Source organism: Pomacea canaliculata, linkage group LG5 (assembly GCF_003073045.1).
Source record: "Pomacea canaliculata isolate SZHN2017 linkage group LG5, ASM307304v1, whole genome shotgun sequence".
NCBI lineage: Eukaryota > Metazoa > Mollusca > Gastropoda > Architaenioglossa > Ampullariidae > Pomacea > Pomacea canaliculata.
Window position 1 is genome coordinate 19,734,176 of NC_037594.1, and position 26,296 is coordinate 19,760,471.

The 26,296-nt window shown below is 48.4% G+C and overlaps 1 protein-coding gene across 5 annotated transcripts in view; it reads left to right on the forward strand.

Moving 5' to 3' along the window:
• LOC112564238 (nuclear hormone receptor HR96-like) overlaps window positions 1-26,296 on the forward strand; it is a 210,326-nt gene that overhangs the window by 115,186 nt on the left and 68,844 nt on the right. For 4 of the 5 annotated variants that reach the window (XM_025238920.1, XM_025238917.1, XM_025238922.1 and 1 more), the window contains exon 3: window positions 1,302-1,339. In XM_025238920.1, the coding sequence (XP_025094705.1) occupies window positions 1,302-1,339 (38 nt within the window). Of the gene's footprint in view, window positions 1-1,301; window positions 1,340-22,280; window positions 24,373-26,296 lie in introns of those variants that run through there. The other variant, XM_025238918.1, reaches the window with a different exon arrangement.

Genomic DNA, 26,296 nt, shown 5'->3' on the forward strand with positions numbered 1-26,296 from the left:
AACTGTGAGGTTTTGGTCTGGTCCGGTTTGAGGGTATTGTGTTGTGTGACAACAGTTGTTGTGACGAAAACAGACTTAATGAATGAGTGTATTATATTGTTACGGATGGTTTATGCCGTCCGGTGGGTGAGCTTGCCACACTCCGCTCGGTGGTCGTGGGACAGGAGGCGGTGTGGACGCGGTCCGCTCAGGTGAATAGGATCGAGAGAAGGAGTTCTTAGAGCAGACCTGGGCAAAGGCCGGCCCGCGGGCCGGATCCGGCCCGCCCGCTGGCCCGCCCGCGAGTATTATATACTATTTATACAGTATTGGGTAAAACTTTAACTATATTAGTCCGGCCCTCTAAAACCATCCCAATTTCTCATGCGGCCCCTTGGGAAAATTAATTGCCCACCCCTGTCTTAGAGACAAGGTTGCTGTGGGACGAGGACACATCATCGTGAATAAAAACACTCCCCTCCTCCCCTCATCTTCCCCTCCTTCTCCCCTCTCCCACACCTCACTCACCCTTACTTTCCTGTCCACAGATCGATGCGAAAACACTGTCCGGAGTTTTTAAACCCATTAGCTCATCATGTTTGCCATTGCGTCGCCATCAGTGAATTGATTTGTTTCATTAGCGGCATTCACTGGCCATGCCATCAGTGGATTTCAGCCTCGTTTTACCATCCTCCCTGCTCCTCCCCACCCCCTTTCTCTTCCCGGGTGCGTCAGATTTGAGCATGGTCTTAGGATTGAAGTTCTCCTCACCAGTTCAACATGCATCTTGTCATCCCCACTCCCCCAGCCTTTTTTCCTAACCCCTCCGTTTTCTTCTTGTGGAGGTTTAAGCCTTTCTGACCTTTCACGCACACACACATCCCCCGCATGCACGCGCATGCACGTACTGTCAGATGCACACACTCTGCATGCGGGAGGGACAGGAGGGGCGGGAAAGCGTACTCTATTAAAGTCCAGGTTGTCCATGGCAGATCCGATCTCGTAATTATTGTAATACTCGGGGCTGCCGTCATGAAGGATTGGCGAAAGTTATGTCAATGGACGTCTTAATTGGAGAACTGCAAGACAATTTTCAGTTTGATTTTTGATCGCCGGCGCTGTGGGGGCAGGGTGTACTGACGCATTCAAAACTCATTAGCTTCGCTAGTTCTTGGGATAAAGATTGCCGGTTCGTTTCTGTAGCATTTGCTGTTTTATTTCCTTTTTCCTTCACAATTTTTTTTCTGTCAATATTTGAGCACGTCCTGTTTCTTTTTATATTATTATTTCTAAACATTGGTATTTTTTTTTTCTGTTTCCAGTGCCTCAATGAAGACAAGAACAGAAAGATGAACCTGAGGTATGTAAACATCTTTTGAATAATGAATAACATACATGGTTGAGCTTTGCAAACACACACACGTGCACGCACATATGCAGAGAGAGATTTGCAGCAACATTTTGATTTGCTGCCCCTTCCCTAACTGCCCCTCACTGTTGCCGCGGGCTGGTGTGTGGGGCTGACGACATGCCGCCCCCTGCACACGGAGCAGGCGATGAATTGGTTGCGAGATTTGTAGCCGGGCCTACGTACACATCGCGCCTTCTCCATGCGTGGCCATGTCGTCTCACCTCGCAGCTTACACAGCGCAGGTGCAACAAAATGTTTTCCCCGCTTCCTTTTTTTTTCTCTCTCTCTCTCACTTGCAGCAGTTTTTACCTGGCGTCTTCCATCTCAGCTCATACTGTTGTGACTTCTGTAGTCGCTCTTGCATGCTGCGTAGCTGCTTTAATCAGCGAGCAGTGTTGGCCAAACTTTGTTGTTTGATAGTTAAAAGCCATCACATGTACAGGTAATTGAGACCGCTCCTTCAGGTGCTTGGCTGAAGTCACTTGCACGACAGTCAGTACGACATAACCCGTTATTATTTTACCTCAGTGGGAGCACACGTTTGTTTGTCTAGTGTGAGATACATTTTTGTGGTTCAGATGCTAGTTTCATCGGTCATAGGAGTTGTAGTTGTGAGATTCTGGCTTCTCCTAAAGTTTTCTTGTATATTTACCGCTACAGTTTACAATTAAAGCAAGTGTATTTGTGAGTAATGCATGTTGTTCACCCTTCCTAAACCTCCTTCCTGAAACTTGGAAAACTTGAACTTGTTTACTTCCTGCGCCTACGAGGGGGGGGGGGGAACAAAAAAATTAATGGTTGACCTATCAGTGACCGCATCCATCCTTTCATTGCCTGCACACGAGTACAGCACGGATACGCAGTCCAGCTGAGTAGCGTGCACTCTCACAACTCCAAAGCAGCCTACCAGAGAGAGAGAGAGCTCTGACATTTGGGCGGGTGACATTGGAGGAGGGAGGAACAGACCTCAACGTAACCATCCGTACCTCACCTTCGTGCACTCGGACTTGGCGGAACGTTCGCTGGGAATAGGGGTGGGTTGTGTGGGTGGTTGCCAGTGTGTTTTCGTCGTCTGCAACGCGTGGTACTGGCCGGACAGGCAATCCGTCACACATTCGCGCCTCCGAGACAGAGTGGTAGCGCCGCTCGCACCATCATGCGCTCTGGAGCGAGATGACATGCAGTTTTTCTGCAGCCGATAGCATCGTCACCACCATTTCTCACCCGGCAGTCACCAAATCTTAAAAAAAAAAAAAAAAAAGCGGGGTAGGGGATATAGTGAATGAGAGAGAGGAAGAAAGATCGGATAAGCCTGTGTGAGAGAGTTAGACGTGTCGAGAGGACGGCTAGCGATGTCGGTGAAGGATGTCGTTTGCCGATGGTGTTGCGAATAGAGGTGCGATAAGACGAAAGTAATTCGCATGTTTGAATGCCCTTAAAAAAAAGAAAGAAAAAAAAAAAAAGGCGAGCGTCAAATGGCGGTGAGTGGCTGACCTTACAGCCCTGCGCACGCCCTCGCTGACTGCGGGCTATCATTAGCTCGGCATCACTCATCCAATTACTCAAGCGCCGGCGTCTAATAGAGTGCCCAGTCTTGGGCGCGCAGTGTCACTCTTTGTCAACTGCAGCCTACTCCGTCTTGAGACTCGGCCACAACTTATCATTATTCCCCTTGATCATTCTGACATTCTGCTGCGCACCGCACTGACCTTTCAGGGAGAAAATAATAATAATAAGAAGGGCGAAGTGATTTTTCCCTGCTCACGGGGTTATTTGCAGCTTGTCCGATCTTGTTTCGGTGTGCGGATTGAGTCTCTCTCTTCAGCCCCCATATAAAATCTGTTGTAAGTCTCTGTGCTAAGGTTAATGTCGCCATTAATATTACCGTGCTTACCGCCAACACGTGGTGGCCATTGAGTTATGGTAAGATGTTTAGTTTGTGGAAGCTGCTGTATAAATACAGTACACGTGTGAACAAGCTGCGCATCTATTGCCCTATCGTCTGACACAAGCACAGTGTGCATGTATGTACCTTATTTCCCATGGGGGAACTCAGTGATCTCTTGTGTGTATGTGTATTGTATGTGAGCGCATGTCTGGATGTCTGACCACCCGCAATCTACAGTCTACATGCTGTCCTCCGAAAAGAGAAAATACTTGTCTTCATTCCCTCTCTTGGTGATACCTCCCGGACATATAAATCCTCGGCCATAATCGCACTCGTTAGGTACTTCGTAGCGTCTCTTGCCACATTAAAATCCGACCACCCCATCCACCTCCTTTTTGCTTTCAGCAACAGCTGATCCTGATAATGGAGAGGTTTGTCGGACTCGCAATCTGCAGGGAAACATGGCAGAACTAACGCGAATTTCAGGCGACATTTACTCCTGTTCACGTTGGCGCACGGCAAATGGCGCTGGCAGCCTGCGCCAGGCCTCGCCCTGGATTAGCTGCAGCCAACTGCCAAACGGCCGTAAGAGAAGGGGGTCAAACTGATGCTTAACGTGCAATTTGTCTCTTTGCTCCACATTGAAAAATTGCAGAATCTGAGAATTTTCCATCGAAAAATTGGCAGGCAAAACTGCAAGCAGCAGGGATCAATGGCTTCCGCTGGGCGGTGCTTGTGGACCACGAGCGGTACAGGAGGTCGGTAAGGTCGCCACAGCCCTATATTTAAGCTTCCTTGGGAAAGTGTAGCAATACACACCAACGGGCCACCACAGATTTCTCTCTCTGGTTGACTGTGGTGAATGACACAACTCATGTGAAGATAAAGGTTGTCTGAATGCACATGCTAGCTTTAAAAACCCTTTCTATGCATGTCATTGCTGTTTTGTGCGGTGATTATTATCAAAGAACTCAAGAGTTTTCTTTTAGCAAGGAGCAGTTCACTTTGCGAATAAATTTGCAGATATCTATCGTTTCCCATCCTCTTCTCTTACTCTCTTCCTTTTCTGCGGAGAAACCAGCAAACAGCATCTGCTGTATCCGCGAACATTTTTGATTCTTATCGCCTCACATTGAAAAATGTCAGCAGTAAGTGCGCTTATATTTCATCTGGGTATCACTTGACATGGGGAGGGCAGCATCATGCAGTCTCAGACACCCAAATGTTATTGTAGCGAACCGTGGGCTTCGACAGTGTGTGCTGTGCTGATGGCGGTGTAAACAACAAACCCATGCTGTGTGACTCGCATCTTTGTCAGGGCGCCATATGCGCCATGTGTATGTTGTGCGTCTGTACTGATTTACTCTCATCGCTTTTGTCCTGGTGTCATTCTAGTTTGAAACCTATCCCTTAATTTTGTTTTTCTTCCGTCGGGTGTTTGCAAGAGCAGGTGACGAAGTAAAAGTTCGCTTGTCTAACTAAAGTTTGGAAAACAGTTATTTTAGACTTTCAGAACAGGGGAAGTGAAGGGGGAACCCACGCCTTTAAAAAAATGAACTTTTGCCACCGAGCGCGCAAGTCGAGCACTAATGGAGAAAAAAAATCTTATCTGCAACGGAAATATCGTAGCCACTCATAATTTTGCACTCAGTCTTCCTTACCTTGCTGCTGTCTCGCACGAGACATAAAGAACAAGTTTCATTATGTGCTCGTCTGCATGTCGGCCTCAGGGGCTGGTTCGATGAAATAGCTTATTAGTCCAACCTTTTTGGAGAGCAAGGTCGGACTCGGAGAGGTCCGTGCAATCAATCCGCCCTGCGAGCAGAAAATAACTTTCCTTCCCCCGGTTAATAAAACTTTGGAAATTTCTGGTAGATTTAGCTGCACATTAGCAATAGTTTCTGTCCGTCCGTCTGTGCGAAATTCTCCTTTCATGTTAGGTCGCCTGATAAAAACCGGGAAGTCGCATGTCAGTGAGAAGTTCCCTAAAGCTGATGTCACAACTGTTGTTGCAGGACATTATTTTTGCAATCCCATCCCCCTCCTTATGCCCGACCTCTCTGTCCCTCTGTGGGGGTTAGGGGTGGGGATGCACAGATGATGTACCCTGTCCTATCCTTTACCACCCAGCACATGACAGCTGTCCCGCAGGCGGTGTGATTACGTGTCAGAAGGAAGCGTCTTGCCCGTCAAGGAAGAAATCGTCAGGAGTGGGCAAGCGCAGGGTCAGGAGAGGACAAGGCATCGCTGGGAGTCGTCCAGCTCGGACTCGGAAGTGCTAGAAAAAAAAAAACCCAAACCTGAACAGCACGATGTCTACCAGAGCATCGGGTGCATCGGGTGTCGTGGGCCCGGTTCCTGTGTGGCGAAGGGGGAAGGATTTGATCCCAAGGGCCCCCAGGACCTGGCCAGTGGGCAAGGTTGTAGAGGTAGCGTAGTGAGTGACAGAGCCCCGACGAGGTCCGGGAGGCCCCGGTGAGTGACAGGGCGGCAACGAGGTCCGAGGCAGCAGCGCGCAGTGAAATATTGGATGTATCAAGAAGAGCAGTATTTAATTAAGAGATGGATGTTTATCTTACAGTTCCTGGCCCATGCTCTTCATCTGAAGCTGGCACCGGCGCGTCCCGCGAGGGGAAGCGGAACGCGAGGGCGAGAAAGTGACGTTGGTGAAGGAGGAGGAGGGTTATGACATTGGAGGAGATCGATCTGACAGGAGAGCTTCCTGTGGCGGGGCAAGGGGCAGGAGGGGTGGAGGCAGGGTAGATAGGGAAGTTTGTTGAAAACACATCGCCCAAGATTTTAGCGCTGGGAAGACGATGCCTGGGATGTATCCAGTCGCTTTCTTTTATTATCATTATTTTTTATCTCCCTGCTCCATCTCTCCCGGGATCTTTTACAAATTCCTTCCGTCATATGTGTAGACAGACTATCTTCTCGCCTTCAGTGCCTGTTCCGGGATTGTGCTGCACACCCTCAAACGTCCTTGACTTTGTCGATGTGTCAGGGGCTAGGGATGCTTTTGTGATGGGCTATTGCAGGCAGGTGACGAACACCAATCAGTCAAACCCTGCGCCACCCAACACCTCCTCCCTCGTCTGACCTTCCGGCTTCACGGCAGATGACGGATCGTGGATCCACTTCCCTGGACATGCATGGTCTGGTGGCCGACACGCACCGTCAGCACCAAGACGAAACGGTTGTCGAGGGCCTGGCTAGTTGCTGTGACGCACCGCCCGCTGTTGATGCTTGGTCCACCCGTAAGCGCGCATGCAGGCACAGACTATTCATGCATCCAACACGCAGACCCACGGTCAACCCCGCGCCCACATAAGTGTGGGAAGAGGGCTTTGCGAGAGGTAGATGGAGTGTAATGCAGGAAAAGAATGCTAGACTTACAAGTAATTCTAGTTGCTGTATCTCTAGTGTCTTAGGTTTCCTCTTTAATTTTTTTAAACATTCACCAAAGGAGAAATATAACCACTTGGCTTAGGTCAGTGGAAAGTAGGGGATGTGGCAGAGAAATAAATAGCTGGGTCTGTGCCGTACAGCCGGGCACGAGGAGAAGCATCATCCATAATGTGTTTGCTGGGATGTTAAATTCAACCTAGGGTGATCGGGTACTTGAGACAACTTTGCTCACTGAAGGAGGTAGTATTTCACATTTTCTTCTTCTTTTTTTAACCCCAGTGTTGGCTGGCCGGGCTTGAGGGTGCTTTATTAGCTCCTCGATGAATGGTCTAGTCCATCCATCTTGCCGACAAGATTCCAAATAGAGTTTCTGGCGGATGGGCCGAGGGGAGGAGGCGTTGGCGTCTCGGCAAACTTTTCGAGATGCGCAATCCAAACCATGAAGAGGAAATTGGAAGAGTGCATTTTCCGACGCCGTGTCCGAGATGTTCATCTCGTCAAACCTGGCCCCACATTTTTTTAATATATATGTCGGAGAGGAGGGTGAACAAGGATGGGGAGAGGAGCTTTCTTCCAGCAACCTGCGCCGCTTAATCTGTACTGATGTCAGTCTTACTTAGAAAGCGCCCCCTGCATCGCCGCTGTCCTCGTGCACATCAGACGCAATTTTTGTCGTCTTCGTGGCGGTCGTCTGGTTTCCGTAAAGGCGAGGGCTTCTGTCATCGAGAAACTACAGTGTAAGACGGCTTCTTTGCTGTTTCTCCTCGTTCTCCTGCCCCCTTCACTTTTTGGTTTGGAAACGTAGGACGATTTTATTATTAGATTATTTGTACGACACCGTTGGTCGTCTCCCAGCAGACGGTGAGTAGAAATGGGGGTAGGGCTGGGGCTCGACATCACCAACTAGGATTTAATAGCAAGCATCTTTTAGAAAACAGGAGCAGTGGAAACAAGAGATTCATAATGGTGTAACTTAAATCAGAACATTTGCCATCGGAGCTGATATTTAATGGAAGCTTAATACTTTTGCATCCTTCTCAAAGCATTAACCTTTTTGTCCTCTCTCTCCTCGTCTGTGTGTGTGTGCGCTGTATTAATTTTGGATGGAGAAGGATGCGTAACTCCCGGAGGGGTATCGGCGATAACAAATTGGTTTTTCATGGCTACCCTTGCGCCACTGGGGCGACATGTGATATTGAATGGAGGAAGGGAAAGCATCCGAAGTCATACGTCCGGCACCAGAGCGAGGCGCCTGCCAGCGGCCGAGATTTAATTACAGATCATGGCCTGTCATGTCGGAGGCACAGCGGCGACACCTCCGTCGGTGGCGCCCGAGTCAGCTAAGTTGGTAACTAGGGGCACAGACGGCACGCTAATGGAATAGATTCTTGGAATAGGAGAGGCGGGGGATAGAGAGGGACGTGACTTCTGCTGTCCCCGGGTACTGTATACCCCTTCCGTTTTTTATTGTTTTGTGCATTGTTATTCCCTGTTTTCATTTACTGGCGTCTGCTGGCGCTGATGGAAGCGAGTAAGTTGGGAGTGACCTTTTCTTGTGTCGCAGACAGGCATGCCTTACGGTGGATTCGATTAGTCTTTTGACTAACTGTTCTGTGATGGCCCGAGGAGTGGTTCGTAGGTGAAGTAGACTTTTGCACGAGGATCAACACCTTGTGGAATGGATCGGCATTAACCCCTAGTGGGGGTCGCGATTTTGACGCGTCCAAGTACGGCGCCAGGACCTGTCATGGCGCTGGGCCCTGATATAACATGTTACAGTACAGGAGCAAGACTCCTTACAAACCTCCAGAGGGATCAAACATGTTGTCACAACGCCTGAACGCGCCGTGGTGTAGTCACACTCCCCCGCAAACTACAGCTGCTTCAAACTTGATACTGGCCGCAACTCGCATGTCCCGCCTGCTCTGTCGTGAGTGGTATTCACTTTGTGTGTGTGTGCCCGTAGCTCTCGGTATCTCCGCGGGCAGCCCGGGACGTTGTTTCGCCATCTTGTAGCCCTCGGTGGCTTGATGTCTTGGAGAGATGTACGCAGAACACCTCTGACACTTTCTTGCGAGGTCTCCTGAGGGCCGCCCGAACGTGTGGTGATTCCTAGCTATCCGACAGCAATGTGCTGTGAATGCTAGTCAGCAACTCCCGCGTGACACGTGCTGACCCGACTTTCTCGGTAAGTTGACCTGAGTATGATTAATGCTACTTGTGTAGATAAAAAGCTCAGTCCCCCTAACCTTTCGTTCGCTAAGAAATGTGATGGTACAGACCGAAATTTTCTCAGGGACAGCTTTCTTTAAGGGCAGTAGCCGTATCCTCTCCCTCTTTCCAAACCTTCTTTGAGTCAGCTACACTTCTCCCGACAGCTGGTCGACTGGAGGAATTCGTTGCGCCCCACTGGTGTCGAACCGGCGTGCCTCTGAGTTCGACACTAGTGCACTAACCACTTGGCTATCCTTCCCCGCTAACTGGCATGACTGCTGCTACCGAGTATCCTCCGTTAAAGTCAGTGGACTGAAGTTTTTTTGTGTAAGAACTACATTTGTTTTAAAGTATTTTTTTTAAAACTTAGCCACACACATACACAAAAAATATAAAAATACATATAATACTGTAGTGAATATTGCACTCGAATACACGCGGTGATTTATTAGCTCGTGATCATATCGCGTATGAAGCAGCGCTTGAGACAAGAACGAAACATGGACGGCATAAAAGGACGGAAGAATAAACAACAGTAGTGATAGGTAATAACAGAGCAAGCGGATTAGTCAGTAGACGAGAAAGTGAAAGAAAGGGTTAGACAATGGACTAGCATCATGTGGACTGCTGTTAGAAGTAAGGCTGGTGGAAGAGAGGTGCGCTTGGTGCACGTTGTAGAGGATTGGATGGTGTAACTGTGTAACTAAAGATCTTGTCTGCCCATCATAGCAGGCTCCCGCCAGCCGATGAGCAATATTTCACGGCGTCCTGTTTGATCCCACGTGACAGTACGGGGTGGGGATGGGGATTCGGAAAAAATAGAGTTGTCATAACTTTAGGTCTCTCGCCAATCTTTCACTTTGTCGTTCCGTATACAGGAGTACACACATCTTATTGCCAACTCCAGAAATGAAATGCATGAGCATAGTGCACCTGTTAATAATGCAGCTTACTAGAAGGAAACATGGTTTACGAGTTTACACGCGCTCGTGAAACATAAATTATTCTCCACTGGCTGCTACACGTTACTGGTAATAATTAGAAGCATCGAAATGAAAAGAAATGAAATGGTCGAACGAGTACGTGAAAACGTGTTTCTCGTTAAAATGAAATTGTCAGGATGAATACATGAAATGTCTCCCTTCTTGTTTAGTTTCTGATGATAGTGGCCAGATGTAATTGCTGCTTAAACACGTTATGTTGGCCGCATATGCACGTGAGAAGCTTTTCCAGAGACGACTACATTTTACTGTCCGTCCATGAGAACTGGCGAGATCGCAAGGAAAGTGTTGGAACTTCGCTCAGGTTCATGTGAGAACACTAAGGTCAATTCTGTCCATCGGCGCCGCGGATTGTTTGGGTTTCTTTCTTTTCTTTTCACTCCTTAATCAGCCATAAATAGGAGTCCTAACACCACGACAAAGTCATAGTCACCAAGAAAGTGCACTTGATTTAGCCCCAGCCAAATATGTCCCCATCCCCACCTCGTATTGTCATGTGAGATCAAACAGGACGCCGTGAAATATTGCTCATCGGCTGGCGGGAGCCTGCTATGATGGGCAGACAAGATCTTTAGTTACACAGCCGCCACAGTCCCTTGTCGTTGAAATACATCCCCGTCCATTTCGGACAAAAGGGATGAGATTGTCTGGTCAAGAGCCTGCGCCAAGCGCCCATTCTGCACTTGATTCACAATGCGAGAGGCCGCACGCGCAGCCCAAACAAACATGGTTAGGAGTGAGCAGCAACAAGAGTGAGACATACAGCTTGTTAACAGGCGGCAAGCAGGCATCATTCCTCCTATTGCTATTGGTGTGTGAATTTTTGAAAGGGAGGGAATGATAGAGAGAAAAAGGATGAGTACTTCTCATAGTATAGGTCTTAATAGTAAATAGTAGGTCCTAACAACAAAGGTGTAAGGGGAAGAAACGCTTTCGGTATTAGTGGAAAAAGGAACCATGTATCCTTACAGTTTTTAGTCTTCCACTTCCAATGTCACAAACGATCATCACTAAACCACACTCGTGACCATTCGGCTTCTTTTAACACTTCCTTCCTTGATCCAGGTCGTGCTTTGTTTCGTGGACAAACGGATTGGGACAGAGCAACATGGCGTACGTCTTACTAACAACATTAGACTTCTGTCGACGGTCAGAATATATTCGAGGCATTTACCAAACGCCAGGCAGAAGGATGAACACAGTAAGGGGATGAATAATAATATAAAAAAAATCATCCGCCAAAATACATACAACTGTACTAAGTTCTTTCCCAGGTGGATCAAAATTACAAACACTCTTGATTCCAAGCTAAACAATGTCTGCAATCGAATAGTCTGATGAATTGAATAACATGTATACTATATAAGCAGTTTTTATACGCTCTTCTTGCTGTACGAGCTCATCATTATTATCAAGTACAAGGGAGTCAGTGGCGAGCGTCCTTCCTTGAAATCAATATTTGTCATTATTGTGCAGTGAGGCGCACTGCCCGGCCATGATTGCACGTGAGCATCCCTTCACTGTAGCTTTTACAGAGGTGAACTGTACTTACAGCAGGGCACTGGTCATTAGGACACGGCCTCCCACGTGATGTTCACAACATGTCAGTCAAGTAGCCTGGCGACAAGTGTGTTTATAAACAAGATGATGACCTCGGGATGTCATGTCACGAGAAAGGGAGGCTTTGACAGGGTTGACAGCATCCTTCCTACGCACTGGAAGAGTAGTATGATGAAGATGAGATCACCTGACAAAGCAGAGGCCCAGCACAGGGCCCAGGGCCCACTGGGACAGCTGACAGACAACGTTGTCATCGGAACAAGAGGAGTACACGTCCACCCGCTTTCTTCACCAGAACCTTCCTAGGGGAGCCTGTTAGTCGGGTGTTATGATTTAGTGCACAGTACTTTGATGTTTAATATTACAGCTCGACCCATCACGAGACGTCCCCTTCAGCATAAAGCATAATGTTTAGTAAAAAAAAAATTAGTAAAAAAAAACCCAACAAAACAAAAAAAAAAAAACAAAAAAAAAACCCAAGGAAAAAAAAAAACGGGAGGAAGCGGATACGTTAACACAGTTTCACACAAACCACATATGATCTCGATCCCCATTTATTTATCATCTTAGTATTTTCATTCATCTTTGTCTAGGTAATAATACTGCAAAAGAGCTTTGCCTCCAGTAGACCAGCATGGCAGACCAAAAGCTTGCCAGTTAGAGATTTTCTTCGTTAACGCGCTTAGTGAATACATACTGTACACTGATCATTCAGAGCTTTAGAAAGTTCCCTTCACCCATTGTACTCGCCTGTGGTAGGTATATCAGTTCCTTCTTTAAAGCAGCTTATAACATGTCAGGTTTGGTTCTGACACTGGTCCGTGACACATTTCCTCCCTCTCTTTCTTCCCCTTCAAGCCTTTTTATTTGTTGTTGTAATCTGATTTACTAGCGGGTGTGATGACGTCCTATTCCGTTGTCTGGCTGCCTGGCCTTAGTTGCTGGTGTAAAACACCAAGCCCCCCTCCTCCCTTTTCCGTTGAACCTATCCGTGCAAACGTAACTTTTCCCCCATTTTACTGCACCTCACCCAACCAACAAAAAACGAATCACATAAATATGTCACCTGAAGCCCACTTCTGCTTCGCCACGGCACTTTGTGGTGTGTTTAGAACTGCTCCAGCCGCGCCTTCTAAGCTCCATGCGCACACAAGACTATATTGTGTGATGCCACTACCAGGTAGAAGGACTTGCTCACAGATGCATCTTCATCCTTTAGGCCCGGCGATCAGTCTTCTGCGTCGTCAGAGATCCGGTGCTTGCAGGAAGATTGCAGCCGACAGTGGTGGACTATGGCACCGACGGAGCGGGGCAAAACATCTTCTTATTCCCTTGCCTTGGTCTCTTCTGCTATCGACCCTCAGTTCGAGCACTGGGGTCCCCCAGGGCCTCTTGCCCTTGTTGCGCGCTTCCCGTGTCAAGCGGCTGTCAGCTGGCTGTTTATGTGCCTTAACTACCCATTTACTTGCTCGTTGTCTTCACACTTCCCCTAGCCACAAAATGCAGACCCCGTTTGCTTTGCAAGTTGTCTTAATAAACTTCCTGTTTCGTCGCGTTTTGAATGTTTATGTTTGCGTGTGTGCATGCTTGTCTTCGCTTGGCGTGTGTCTGTCTGTAGCGCAGCGTTCCCGAACAAAATAAAAACGCACTGTGGTTTCCTCTTTTTTTTGTGAGAGATGGAAAGCAGAAGCAATTAAAAAGGTAAAAACGTGGATAAGACATTCGGTACCTCTCACGTTATTTATTTATTTGTTTATTTTTGTGGTGCATGTTTCTGGCAATGCTTTGCATGGGGCAGGTCAACCGGTTTGGCCAGAAGCTTTGCGTGTCTTAACTTCTTTTGCGATGCTTGTGGCGCTTGCCGCTGTAGTGCCGTCCACTGCCGCTGCTTGCATGAGCCAACAGATTATTGTTCTTACGGTTGTCATCGTGAAAAGAGGAGAGGGCACAACATGGCTATTTTCCAGAAGTAATTTTCATCTGCTCCACTCCAAACTGCGGCTTGTCTACGGGGGCTTTCAGAATTGAGTAATAGAAGAAACATTGCATTATCGAGATTTTACCCTCCTGCAGTCCCCACCTCACCCTTCCGACCCTGCCGTTTGTAGATTTGCTTAAATACCTATAGCAGTGCACATCCTCCCTCAACCCACACCCCTTCCCTCTGCTTTCAGCGTTCCGCCTGTCTGTTCCCGATCAAGAAAATGGCAGGATATTCTTTCCGTGTCTTTCGAATTGATGGACCGACGGTCTTTGTGTCATTGAAATTGATTGGCTGAATGGACTGTCTGTCTTTGAATTGATTGGCAGAATGCCTCCTCCTCTATTGAATTGATTGGTTGAAAGGAATGGCATTACGGCAGTCCTTCCTGCGGGGAGCTTTAATTTTACCCAAATGCCCGTCCGCTCCGAAATGGCGAAGGTGGTATGGAAAGGGATGTCAATACACGACAATTAAGCTGATGAAGACCGTTGCGTGGCGCGTTTGCATGCGGCACAATGTTCGCGTTTTTATGTCGCCTTTGTTTCCTTCTGTCTTTCCAAAAAGGACGCTACCTGGCACATGACCAGCTTTCCAGTGCCAAGTCCCTTGTACGACCACCCTGTAATTTTTTCTGTCGTATTCGGTCTTTTGTCGGTGAAACTAGGGGCTAGGTGCTTTATTATTATTTAGTATTTTCTTCTACTGAGTCGGTCTCTTTCCCATAGTCCCCTATCCGCCGCACTTAAAAAAAAAAAAAAACTCTGGGTAGTTACAGTGTTAGTCTCTATGGAAACGTTTCCAACGTGGCTGTTACCGCTTTAGTTCTTTTTTATTTTCCTGAACCAGTTACTGCTTGGCCAACAGCTTTATACTTTCGGTACAGTCCTTACATTTCCGAATGAAGCAGAAAAGTTTTCGGTTGTCTTTGTTACACCCTTGTATTTTAGCTTCATTCTTTGAATAATTGGAATTTCGATCTTTCGCGCGCTAATAAAGAAAGGAATAATAGGTAAACCGTCACTAAAACAAACCTGTGGGTCTGTGTGTGTGGCTAATCATGTTTAGTAAAACTGGATCGCTAAACAATGGGGCCGTCACGTGGCATTGCAGTGCATGTAGAAAGACACCACTAGTGCGTCATCCGCTTGTCCGGCAGCTGCAGCAGCAACACAGCAAGTCGAACGCTGCTGCTTCTAGCATTGGCCACTTTTAACAAATTCACTTTCGTTCCGAATCCTAAAGTCCAGCACGAGTGAAATATTTTTTCTTCATGATCGGGTTAAGTCCATTGTAAGAATAATAATTCCCAAAGTATGAGTACATAATCATGCTTAATGTTCAAAAAATAATGTTTCAAACATCGACACTTGCTACTAGGAAAACAGATAAAAATTAATCTCCTATACTGAAGAGTTTTGTTTCTCGCAAGTAGTAATTGTAACAGTGAGTGTGGCTCAGTCAGAACATCTGCATGTCCTCGTCAAATGAAGAAACATCGCTTAGGGTGTCTTGTTCAAGAAGCGATTTTTGAAAACCCAGAAAGTGAAACTGCTGACTTTGCAATAATACCCTACATATCTGAACTTTATTTAGAAGTTTCGACTTAAATCTTTTTTTTTTTTAAAAAAGTCCAAATTCACTGGACAGACTGGTTAGTAAAATCTCTTTATCATAATTAAATGGACATCAATCACGGTCATTGCGGTCTACATTGTTTTATTATTTATTATTGTGTTGTCCCTTTCCTCTCATATTCTGGCTTTGTATCCTTCGTTGTCTCAAACGTCGACATTAGCATCAGCAAGTTGAAATATTCTCTACTTCTGTTAACCTAGATTATAGGATGCATCTGCATGAAGCTGTAAACTGTTTAATACATCATTGAATGAGCGAGCACTGGGAGTCTCATGGGCTCTCTGGCTTGTGCATTCTTTTTGCTGCTCACAATGATGCAGCACTCGGCGCGTGTCTATCAGAAAGAAATAGGAGGATGGATGGAGGTGGGGTCGGAAACCTGATGACCCTAGACGAGTCGATGATAATTGCCGACCTTGCTTGCGAGCTGTGGACTCACCAGTTATTTATGAGCATTTTTGGAAGGGAATGTTTTGGCTTAATCCTCTCTTTTTCTCTCTAACACAGACGGACGAAAGCGAGAAACAGAAAGGGAGCCGTGGAAAGTCTAGCTTATTTATTAAGACAAATATCAATGCTCTTCCAAAAATGCTTGCCTTAAAAAAATCCATTTTGTAGTTTCCGTGAGTGGCTTACAGAAATTTGAAAGTAAACATGAGCCTGTTATTCAATAGTTTTCACATGCGTTGGCTTGAATGAACAATAATGAAGGAGTGAGAAAGTCGCCAATGCTCAGCCTCCGGCCTGTGCCTACAGTAGTGTGGTTTGACAAACCATGCGTGTACTGCGCGAAAACATGTTGGAATCCTTGCTGCTGATGTTGGTATTAGATGACAGCAAGCCTGCACCTTACACCTGGTGTACACTTTTCGCCGCCATGTGGCCTTTGATGCTGACACGGCGTAAAGCACCAACAAGCTGGTGCAGCAGTGAGGTGCAGCTCTACCAGACTGGATAACAAAGCCAGACACTTCAGACACGGTAGGGCGCACATCACGACCTGACGACAGCCGTGACTTGTGTCAAAGAACCTGTCCCGTAAATCAATGTTGTAGTTGTGGCTGCGTGACGTGGGGGTAGGGATGAGGGGAGGAGCAACGATTTACTGATGAAAGTCATCGAGCCGATAAACAGATGCGCATGATAGTCAGCGTAGCCCAGATTATTCCATCAAGAAAAGTCTTTGCGGTACGCACTTTCCTACACGGTTCTTGGCCGAACGAAAGTAGTTGAAGCAAAAAATCACATCTCGTGAGATGATTAACATTGGAACACGATGAAGGGTCCCTCGTGCCTGAGGAAAAAAGTACTTTCTCTTAATTCGAATTTACGCCTCGTGTGAGTTGTTCTTTGGGAGACATTTACAGAGAGTTCTTGTTCTCATCCGAACCGACATCGGGCATTAAAACGATCTCTTTCAGTAAGGTTGGTCTTGTACAAATAACAGCATCATAATTGAGTGTACCAGTTGCCGCTGTTTTTCCACCCACTCTCTGCATGAAAGCAACTGTCGACACCAGGATGTTGTCAAAAAAATTGTATCGCCATTTTTCTTTTTTCTCACCCTCCTCCCTGCTCCGACACCTCATCATAGGCAAAGGCGAGGAGGACTGGTGTTTGTGTAGAAGATGGGGAAACAGTCGTGTTTCAGCAGCAGGACTAAACGAACCAGCGACCTTTTTTATTTTTTCAATCCAAACAGTTTCGCTGGATCATCATGTTTTTGGGCCTGTGGCTGTTGGCCTTTTGCTGGCGAGGCAACAGTTGCTGCGCGGTGTACAGTGGCGAAGACAAGGAAAACAGCAACTGCACAGTTGTTGTCCTCGCTCCTTTGTGGGGGCTCTGTGGGGCCGTGGGGCCGTTGTGAGCGTCGCCATCAGCAATTGTTGGCCACGACAGCCGTGCTAACGCGCTGGAAAATGTCACCTTTGTGCGCGCCCTGTCCGTGCTTGACCCCCCAAGCGCATGCATTTAATTAAATCGTCGATCAATTTTAACCAACTGTGTTTAAAAATTGATTTCGGCTTTTGGGACGCCAGTCAGTGAGGAGAGAAAACAAAAGGGAATGAAAAGGACTGTGAGGTAGAGAAAGGTGTGGGGGGAGGGAATTCGTGGAGAAGTAGGAGCGGAGGAAATGAGATCATTCGGGGTGTTCGGTGGAAAACGTAAGGTTTACAAATAAAGAGGGAGAGCGGTCTTTTTCTCTTATTGTAGTATATAGTCCCCCTTTTTCTGGTGGTGTTATTGCCGCGTGGGGAAACCTATGAAACTAAAAAGAAATATGTATATATTTAACTTTTGAAAACGTGTATCTCGTGGAATATGTTGCCAATAAGGACTCTCTCTCAGTCCAGTGGCTGTTTTAGGGACGATGGTGCGTATTTCGTTGTGTTCCTTTCTCCAATCAAAAGACTCTTGACATTTTATTTATTTTGATTCAACTCATGAGGGGTATGGAGAAATTGTAAGTATTACAAAGCTTGTACACCTGTACACATCAAAGACAAATACAAAAAGGAAAGAATAACTATGATACAAATAACAGCTAATATATTACTAAGGTTTGTACCGCATTACCATGAGTTAACTAATGACATCATTGAGCAAAGCCATCACAAATAAGTTTTTTTTCCCCAGTGCATGCTCTTTCGTGGCACAGAAGAGAGTATCAAATAAGGGCATAGGGGCAGCAGGGCCACCGATTGGCAAGGGCTTAAAGAGCAGACGTGGCTTGATACACCCAGACCCATGTGTCGACGCGAGGTGCATCGTGCACGTGATTTACAGAGCGACTGCTTGACACGTCGGCGCGACTGGGACCACGTGGCTTTGGTTTGCTAGCGATGTCTGCGGCAAAGGTTGTAACACTGTGGTGGCGCGGCCTTGTCTTCAGACCATGCTGCCGTCTCTCTCTCCTCTCACACAAAGCCACTCTGTCCACGGGGGACGCCTTGTCACTAGATAGATGGTCTCGTATGTCTGACCTGCACCGCAACCCGCCCACCAGACGGCGCCACTCAGCCTTGGCTTTTTAAACGCTCGCAACCTGCGTCACTACCTGCCCGTCTTACGTCATGGCGGTCGGCGTGAGGACGGCAACCACAGCAATGCTGGACAGGCGTGGGGAGAATGCTGGAACCCCTATAGATGCGCACGATTTACAGGCTTTTTAAAACCGGAAATAATCTTTATGCTCTCCGAAAGGTTTGAAATGATGATTTATTGTTTAACTACCGGAGGTAAAAGTTCGCGTGGATCTCCGGCATGGTTTGTTGGGTTCGGAATCCTGCAGCTCGCTGGGGTTTAATGATAAGTCTGTATTATTTTAGAGGGGAAGTTAATGTGCTGTCCGAGGGGCGACGCAAAGGAAAATGTTGGAAGTGCGATGAAATAAAAGATGCCTAAAGGCTTAAGGTTTTGCAGTCATCAGAATAGGCTACCACGCCGTAATGTCCTCGTTAATGTAAAGAAAAATGTCGACAGCTAGAGTCCGTACTCTAGTTTTTAAATTGCGCCGCCGTTCATCCAGGTGTCACATCACGGTGTGAGTGCACGGAGGTAGATCAAGGTCCTAAATCGAATAATTACGAGAGCATGTAAACAGGGGCGGAAGTAAGTGGTGGCAGGACGAGGGGAAGGAAGCGTGACTCAAGACAGTTAAAAAGAAACGTTGGGGACCGTGTGTGAACCCTATCGTCGCCGTTTTATCTCCAGACTCCTTTATGGGACAGCAAAGCAGAAATGGTCTGAGTGAAACGCCACAAACTCAAGGAGAAACAGGTTAAACGTTCGTGGTTGGGAAGGGGAAAAAAAACGCAGTGAAGTGGAGATGATAGGGCCACAGACGCGCTTACCTTTTTGCCCAGGCAGCGTGGAATGCGAAAGGGGAAGCACGGGAAACGAAGACCATCTCCCCCTTTCCCCATCTCCGACCTTTTCCGAGCTGCTCGTGTCCTTCCTCCTCCTCGCTCGAGAAGTCGAGAAGCCTTACGTCAAAGTTGGGACGTCCTGCCGGACTGCTGCGCCCTCTGTCGACATCACACACGTGCTGCTGCTGCTGCTGCTGCGATGGATGTGGGCGGACGAGTGTTGTGTTCGATGTGTACGGAAAATGCTTGAGTTTGATGTGAGCATCCACTGTTGCAGTGTTTGGCGTGTAGACAGGTGTGACAGTTTGAGGACAGCTGTGATGCTGAAAGACATGAGGAGACAAGACACATTACAGAGTGGGGACACAAACAGAAAACAGTTCCTGTTGTCTTCTCCTGTCTTCCAGTCGCTCGGCTTTGTAAACTCCTATGTTCAAATCCATTTTCGTGTGATTGCTGAGGCATCGTGTGCTGTTTGCACGTTACTATCATGGTTGTACTATGATGATCACATTATTGGTTACACTATTATGCACTATGTTTTACTTGCTTTTAGTAACATGGTGTCCTCTTCCAATACCTTTTTTTTTTAAATACAGTTGATTCACTCACATGACACTATTAGTGAAGACTGTCGGGTGTTTCGCATGGCTGTAAACAACACGACACAACACATTAAGAGAGCAGACCCTGATGGACTTAAAGCAGTGGGCTTTCAGTTTGTGATTAACTGCAGCCATGACAGCACGAAACTAAACGGTTCAGATCTTACAACTTGGGACAAAAAATGTGACGACGGTGGCGGTGGGTTGGGGATGGAGGGGAATTAGGTGGAGATGCTGAGGATGAAAAATAAGAGGTGCCCGTTCCACTTTGCCTCGTCGCGTTCAAAAAGCGAACTTTCGATTTTCCTCGCATGGCTACCAGTCGAGATCGACTATCGATCTGCTGGCGTGGACACTTTTTTTTTTTTTTGTTGACCGGATGAGGTTGACAGTGTGACGGACAGCCGCGATGCAGGTCGCCGTACGGCAGGACACGACTACACAGCGCTCGGCAATCTCCGCAGGTCCACGGGTCGCTGGCAGTCAAAGACCATGCTGTTTCAATGGTAGCGCTGGCGGCAGGGCGACCGATGCAGCTTTTGTCGCACGGCCCTTTGTTCTTCAGCTTAGCGTGCTTTTCTTTTACCCACCACCCCGCCGCCCTCGCTCTCTTTCCTCAGTCTCTCACAATCCTCCTCCCTCTCTCTTTCTCTGTGTCTAAGGAATCTGTTGTCACTTCAGACGGGAATGGTCGATGCTTGATTCTCATTACAGTCCCACGATCGGCTGGTGCCCACCTGTCTGCGTGTGTAGCAGCAGACGCGGCATCGCGCGCGGGACGCTGGGGTTGGATGTTATAACGGGGAGGGGAGGTATATATCGTACGTAAATCACCAGACTGCTGGACCAGTCCGGCTCTTAAAGTCTCTTGAAAATGAAAGTGTGTGGGCGAGAGGTATGCAGCTCTTGTAGTTTTTTTGTTTTGTTTTTTTTGTTTTTTTGTTTTTTGTTTTGTTTGTTTTTTGGCGAACCTGAAGAAAATGTCAGAGGTTGGAGTTTGAAGGAGAGGAATATCGCAAAGCCGGCCTGAACATCCACCATGGCGCTCTGCTTTAGTTGTGTAATGGATTCGTCATATCATGATCAGACGACAAGCCACCCTCACCACCTCTCTTCTTACCCCCGTTTCTCATTTGTACCCGTCCTCTTCTGGTTCTGTAATACTTCTGTAGATACGCGGGCGCGTGTGTGTTTTCGAAGATAGTTTAAGACATTGCAATTATATGTCTTCATGTTCTCAACTCGCATTTATTCTGGATTCACCCGACAGCCCATCAACGCCTCTTTACAGAGAGAGAGAGAGCTGATGGCAGTGGAGTGATGTAAAGTGTGCATGCCGTGCCGTTATTGTTGTGGCGGAAGCGGGTGGGAGGTCTGTAGTCTGTGGAGACTGTAGCCCTCGCTTAGCTTCAGTCTCCAATCTCTGCTGTAAAACTGTTCTTGCAGTAGGGCAGTTGGTCAAAGGCTACGACTGCAGTAGTGCCAGATGCTGTAGCCGGAGATATTACAAAGAATGAAGATAAAAAGTGGTGGATGTAGCGAGGGAGGCACTGTAGTAGAAGTACAGCATTAGATCAAAGACACTTTAGTGTCTGTGGGTAGATGTATGGAGGGAGCACTGTAACGGTGGATTGTATCAGACGCCGTGCACACGCCGTGGTAGATATTGATGTAGGTAGAGCTGACCATATAAAATGGGGCAGTGGGTCGGGGAGAGTAAAGGTGTGTGTGTCGGGAGGGGAAGTTGAAGCGACATGAAAGGGAAGGATATTGAAATTGTTCAGCTGGCGCCGCCCGCCGCCTGTCCACAGAGCACGTGACCTTTTTGATCTCGCCAGCACCCAGCGGCCGCTACTCCCTTCAGAGACTCAGGCAGTATCACACGAGTTGCCACCCTTCCCTTTCTAGTCGGCGCTATGGGTTTTTTCCCCCCAGCGAGGCTGTCGATCTGTCGATGGAGTTGAAGATTCTCGCCAGCATCGAGGGACGAGACAAAGCCCAGCGTGTGTGTGTGTTTGTGTATGTGTTTACGACTGGTGACTCAAAACTCGACTGACATGCAGTGTAATACAGTATTAATGGCCAAACTTTGAAAAAAGAAAACACCAACAGTTTTTAATTACTTAGCTCACTGCCATGATTTTTTTTGTAGAGACATGTTTGTGGAGTGGGACGTTCAGTCTAGTTGGCTTGTCCCATGATGATGTGATGGTTGACAGGACAGCAGGGGATGGCCGCTGTGAGACCACTAGTAGCCATCGTCTGTACGGACAACGACTTTACAGTGGTTTGCACTTTAAAGTTCGTAAATGCTTATAGCTGAGAGGCGTGCGGAGGTTAGTTACGTTCTCACACACGGAAGAGAATTTAGGTGTTACCGGTTGGACTGGTTTTTAGGAGCAGGCTGCGGTCCTGTCAGAGTCCGCGAGTTGATAGTGACTGTGGCATAAAGCATGGACAAACGCGCTGACTACTCTTGCTGTAGAGGTACACAGACATAAAAAATATAGGTGTAAGGTACCGGGAGCTCCATGACGGTCGTCTGGGGACTGTCATTCTCGCACCCTTAGACTGTCAGGTAAATGCTGGTAACCTGGCGGCGATTCGAGCGACGCCTGTGCCACAGATGCCTCGCCCTCTTTTTTTCCCCTCCCCTTCCCCTCCCCTCGGCGAACCCTGTGCGAGCGAGATGCGTGCGTGTGTGTACGTTCGTATGCGTGTGCGTCTGACGCCGCTGCCGTTCCGCTGGCTGAGCCGTGGTAACGCCGCTTGCCGCCACACTTCATTTGCCAGCTGCAGCCCCGGCCGGTCGGACGTCAGGGGAAGTGCCGCTTGTTGTCGTCGTCCTCCGGCGTGGAATCTGCAGGGACTGGCGCTGTTCCCATAGCGAGGGCGCTGGACAAGCAACTGGTCTCCTCCCACCCCACCAGTTCTACAGACTGATGGTTAGAGAGACGAGGACGCTGAGTATTATCGCTTCTCGTCTGACAGGAAGAGGAGAGAGAGAGGAACACTCGCCGTAAGGCAACGTTTGGACTTTGCTCGGCGTGCGCAGCAAGCTTCGCTCGTCCTGAGACAAGGCTCACCTACCTCCCCTGCCACTCTCCCTACCAAAACCTCCAACCCGCTTGTCTCCCTTTTCCGCCGCGCCTTGTTGTGTTGTGTGTGCGCCCAACTCTTCCACAGGCACACGCCGTACAGCGTCCGACTTCACGCCTGCCGAGGTGTGTGTGCGTGCGTATGTGCATGCGTGCGTGCATGCGTGTGAGCGCCGTGAGGACGCTGGGTCAGGCCACGGGCTGCTTCTCTCACTCGGGAGCTGTCTTCACCGCTACTTTCAACGACGCTGAATGGTGCTGTAGCGCCACTCGATATCAGGAGAGGAGAAAGGTAGTTTCTCTCGCGTTGCGGCTCTTCCTCCTACCTAGTTCCCATCTTCTCTCCCTCCCACCTCCACCTATACCCGGCCTTCTAGTCGACTGATCGGCGAGAAAAACATTGTCGCTTGGGAGGAACAGGCATCGTGCTGGACTCGGGGCGGCACTGATGCTGGCCCTGTGCGGAGGCAGCCTGCTGCTGTGGACTCTCCCTCCCGACGTCGTCACCTGCTTCTGAAACAAGTCTGGAGCTTCCCCCCTCTCTCCTTGTCCCCCACCACCCACCCACCTCCACGGTTCCACCTGAATGTGCGCGCGCGCACGCGGTTGTGTGTGTCTTCGCGTGCATGCATGCGCCTTCGATTCACGGCATCGCGTCATTGTGGTGGCGGGCTTGGCAGCTCCAGGCGCCCCCAGTGGGAGGAAAACACGCGCCGATCTTCGCCACAAGAGAGTGACGCTGCAAGCGGCACGAGGAGCAGGAGTTGGTGCCCCTCGCGCTTTGATCCAGGACTGGACTTTCTTCTCTCGCGCTCTCCGGCGCGCCAGCCACGTGGAGTACACCCAGAAAGGGAAGAGAGCGCGCTGCAGCACCGCGTGCACGTTTGCATGCGCGTGCGTGCGTGTGTGTGTTTTACCTGTGAAGAGGCTCTCAGGCTGCCTTAATCGCGTTTCTCTCTTACGTCACCTGCGGTGAACCGTTCGTCTGCAGTTGACGGTGTGTGTGATAGGAGTGGTCGTCGCAGGGAGAAGGTGGACAGGCGAGTCGGTCGAGCCATCATGGACAGCGCCAGCTGAGCGGAACTTTGCCAGACTAAGCAGAGTGCGAATGCAACACCCGCCCTTTGAGAATGTGCAACGATACCTGAAGGAGACATCCGTTGACGGAACGGTGCCGCTATCGCAGTCGCTGGTGTTAGCTCTGGATGCTGTTTACCTGTGTGGGAGGGGAGGGGGGAGTCAGTGCCAGATAGTCACGTGCAAGAAAAGTGCATGTCAGAACGGACCTGCATTGTGACATCACGAGTCTGAGTTCCTACATCGTGTGAAATTCGTTTTGTACGGAAGAACCATCATCACCACCCACCACCCGAAGCCCCGCTCAGCACGGAGAAGTATCCCACGACCCCGTCCCCACCCCTACGTCTCCGTTTTGTCAGGAGTAGTAACCTCGCAAGCCGTTGGCGGTCACCCTAGGGTTCCCGAGCACGCTGGACGCCGTCTGCCGCGGCGACACCCGCCTGCCCTGCCCGGGTGGAATGCCCAGCGGCCTGACCCTGGGTGGTGTGCCAGCGGGTGGTCCGACAGTCGCCGCGCTCGATGGTGGAGTTCGGAGAGGAGCGGGTGGTGCCGGCGGCTCCATGTCGGCCATGTGGAGCATCCTTCACGCCTACCAGTACGCCAACTTCACGCACTTCCCCTTCCCGCCCAGGATGGCCAGGTAAACACCGTCGTGTTTCTCAACACTCGTCTTGAACTTGCGTATACAAGCTCCCCTCCCTCCTCTCTCCTCACACCCCCGTCTTTTGACATTCATCCAGGATTCAGTCAGGTTTGATGTTTTTCGTTCGTCCACTAATTGACAGAACTGTTAAGAACCAGTGACGTAACTGTAACAATCACAATTATTGTTGTTTACTGGGTTGTGACGAAAGGTATCGCGTTTTCTTGGCACCTGCACAGTCGGCTTTGTTTATTCCGCTCATATATTATGCCTTGTATACACACTCACTCTCTCACTCACACACTCACATCCTTGTGTGTAGGAGAGTATGTAGCCCTATGTAGCCTTTAACCCAGCATTCCTCTCTAATGATCAGCCGCCATCAAGCACATCCTGTTGCCACACAAGCAGTTATTCTTAAAGCAGATGCAACTCTTCAGTAGACCCTCTTCCTAGGGTCGGGATGGGAGCGGTAAAACCGTGGGTCAGCGATTTTTAACAGTCAGGGTGTATGGGGAGTGTGGGGCGAGTGGCCAGGCGTGCCCAGCAGACTTGTCTTCTCGTACCAGCCTCCTCCCGCCTGCTGTATGCTTTGTGAGCCGCGACATCTGTTGTTTACCTACCTTGACGAACGCAATGGCGGCGCTGTGGTTAACTGCTGTATTTGTTTGAACATTCTCTTTCTAGTTTTGTGTGTGTGTGGGTGTGTAGATGGGGGTCGTTTCCGCTTGTCTCTACACTGTTCTTGCACATCACCAATCTTCTTCTTCTTCCTGTTTCACCCCAAAACCCTTTTTCCGGCCGGTGCCTCCCACCCCTTTTGCTACCCGCCTCCTTTTCCATTATTGCAGCAAGAAGCAAACATGTAGCTGTCAGCAGTGCTCAGTTTTGATGTCGCTGAGAGGTTCCTGGATGTGAAGTTGTTAAGAGCAGCTCCTTTCTGCCTGCGAACTGCAGCCCCCTCCCCATCTTTTTGTCACTTATGGTTTGTGAGGGGCATGGCTCTTGACTGACTTCACCGGCACCGTCGCAGAAGAGCTGAGGCATGGCAGCTGAAGGAAGTCTTCTGACAGGGTGGTTAGTGTTCACACAGCAGATGTCGGAGTAGAATGTTGTGAGGAAGAGATGCACAGTACAGGGTAGTTGTGGGTGTCCGGGGTGGGGAAGAGGAGCACTTTGTTAATGTACTGAAGTACTCGGGACGTCCCATGCTTGTGACGCAGTCTGACCTCTGAACTGGCTTTCTCACTGACCACACCTGAGCAGGGTATGCCACATCAATGGCAGAACCGTGTAGCGACGGCACACGTGCACACAAGCTTGGTGGCAGGACCTGAAAGCGGCCGTCGCACGAGCGAGATGCATGAATGTTGAGTACATACTAGCAACCATTCGATATCCGAGCAAGTAGTTATCAGAATTAGTTCATTGTGCCAGTCTGAACGCCTGGTATCGCCTAACAACATTTGAATAGGAATCACTCCTCCCTGCTGATGTTCTCTGTCCCCGCTACAACTGTTGGCGCATCTGGCGCTGTTGTTACTCTCCTGCTGTAGCTGTTGCCGTAGCTGTCTGAGAACACGTGTTGAACATGTTGAAAATACACTATTTGCACAATGGTTATTAAATATGTATTATAATGTTAACTTTATGTACAATACTTATATTTATGATAGCTGTGTGTTATATTTATATACTTAAGTAACTTATTTATTAGAATGTCAGCTTGTCATTTAATCTCTGAGAGTGATGTATTTCTTCCTGTTATGTTTTGCAGTGTATGGATACATTTCTGTTCAGTGAATAATTTTTGTCTAGAACTTACGTGACTGTTTTTGTTTATAGTTTTGTGTGTGATAAATAATACATATGTAGCTTAGGAGTGGCGCTAAATCCCTTGACATAGTAACAAAGTAATGGC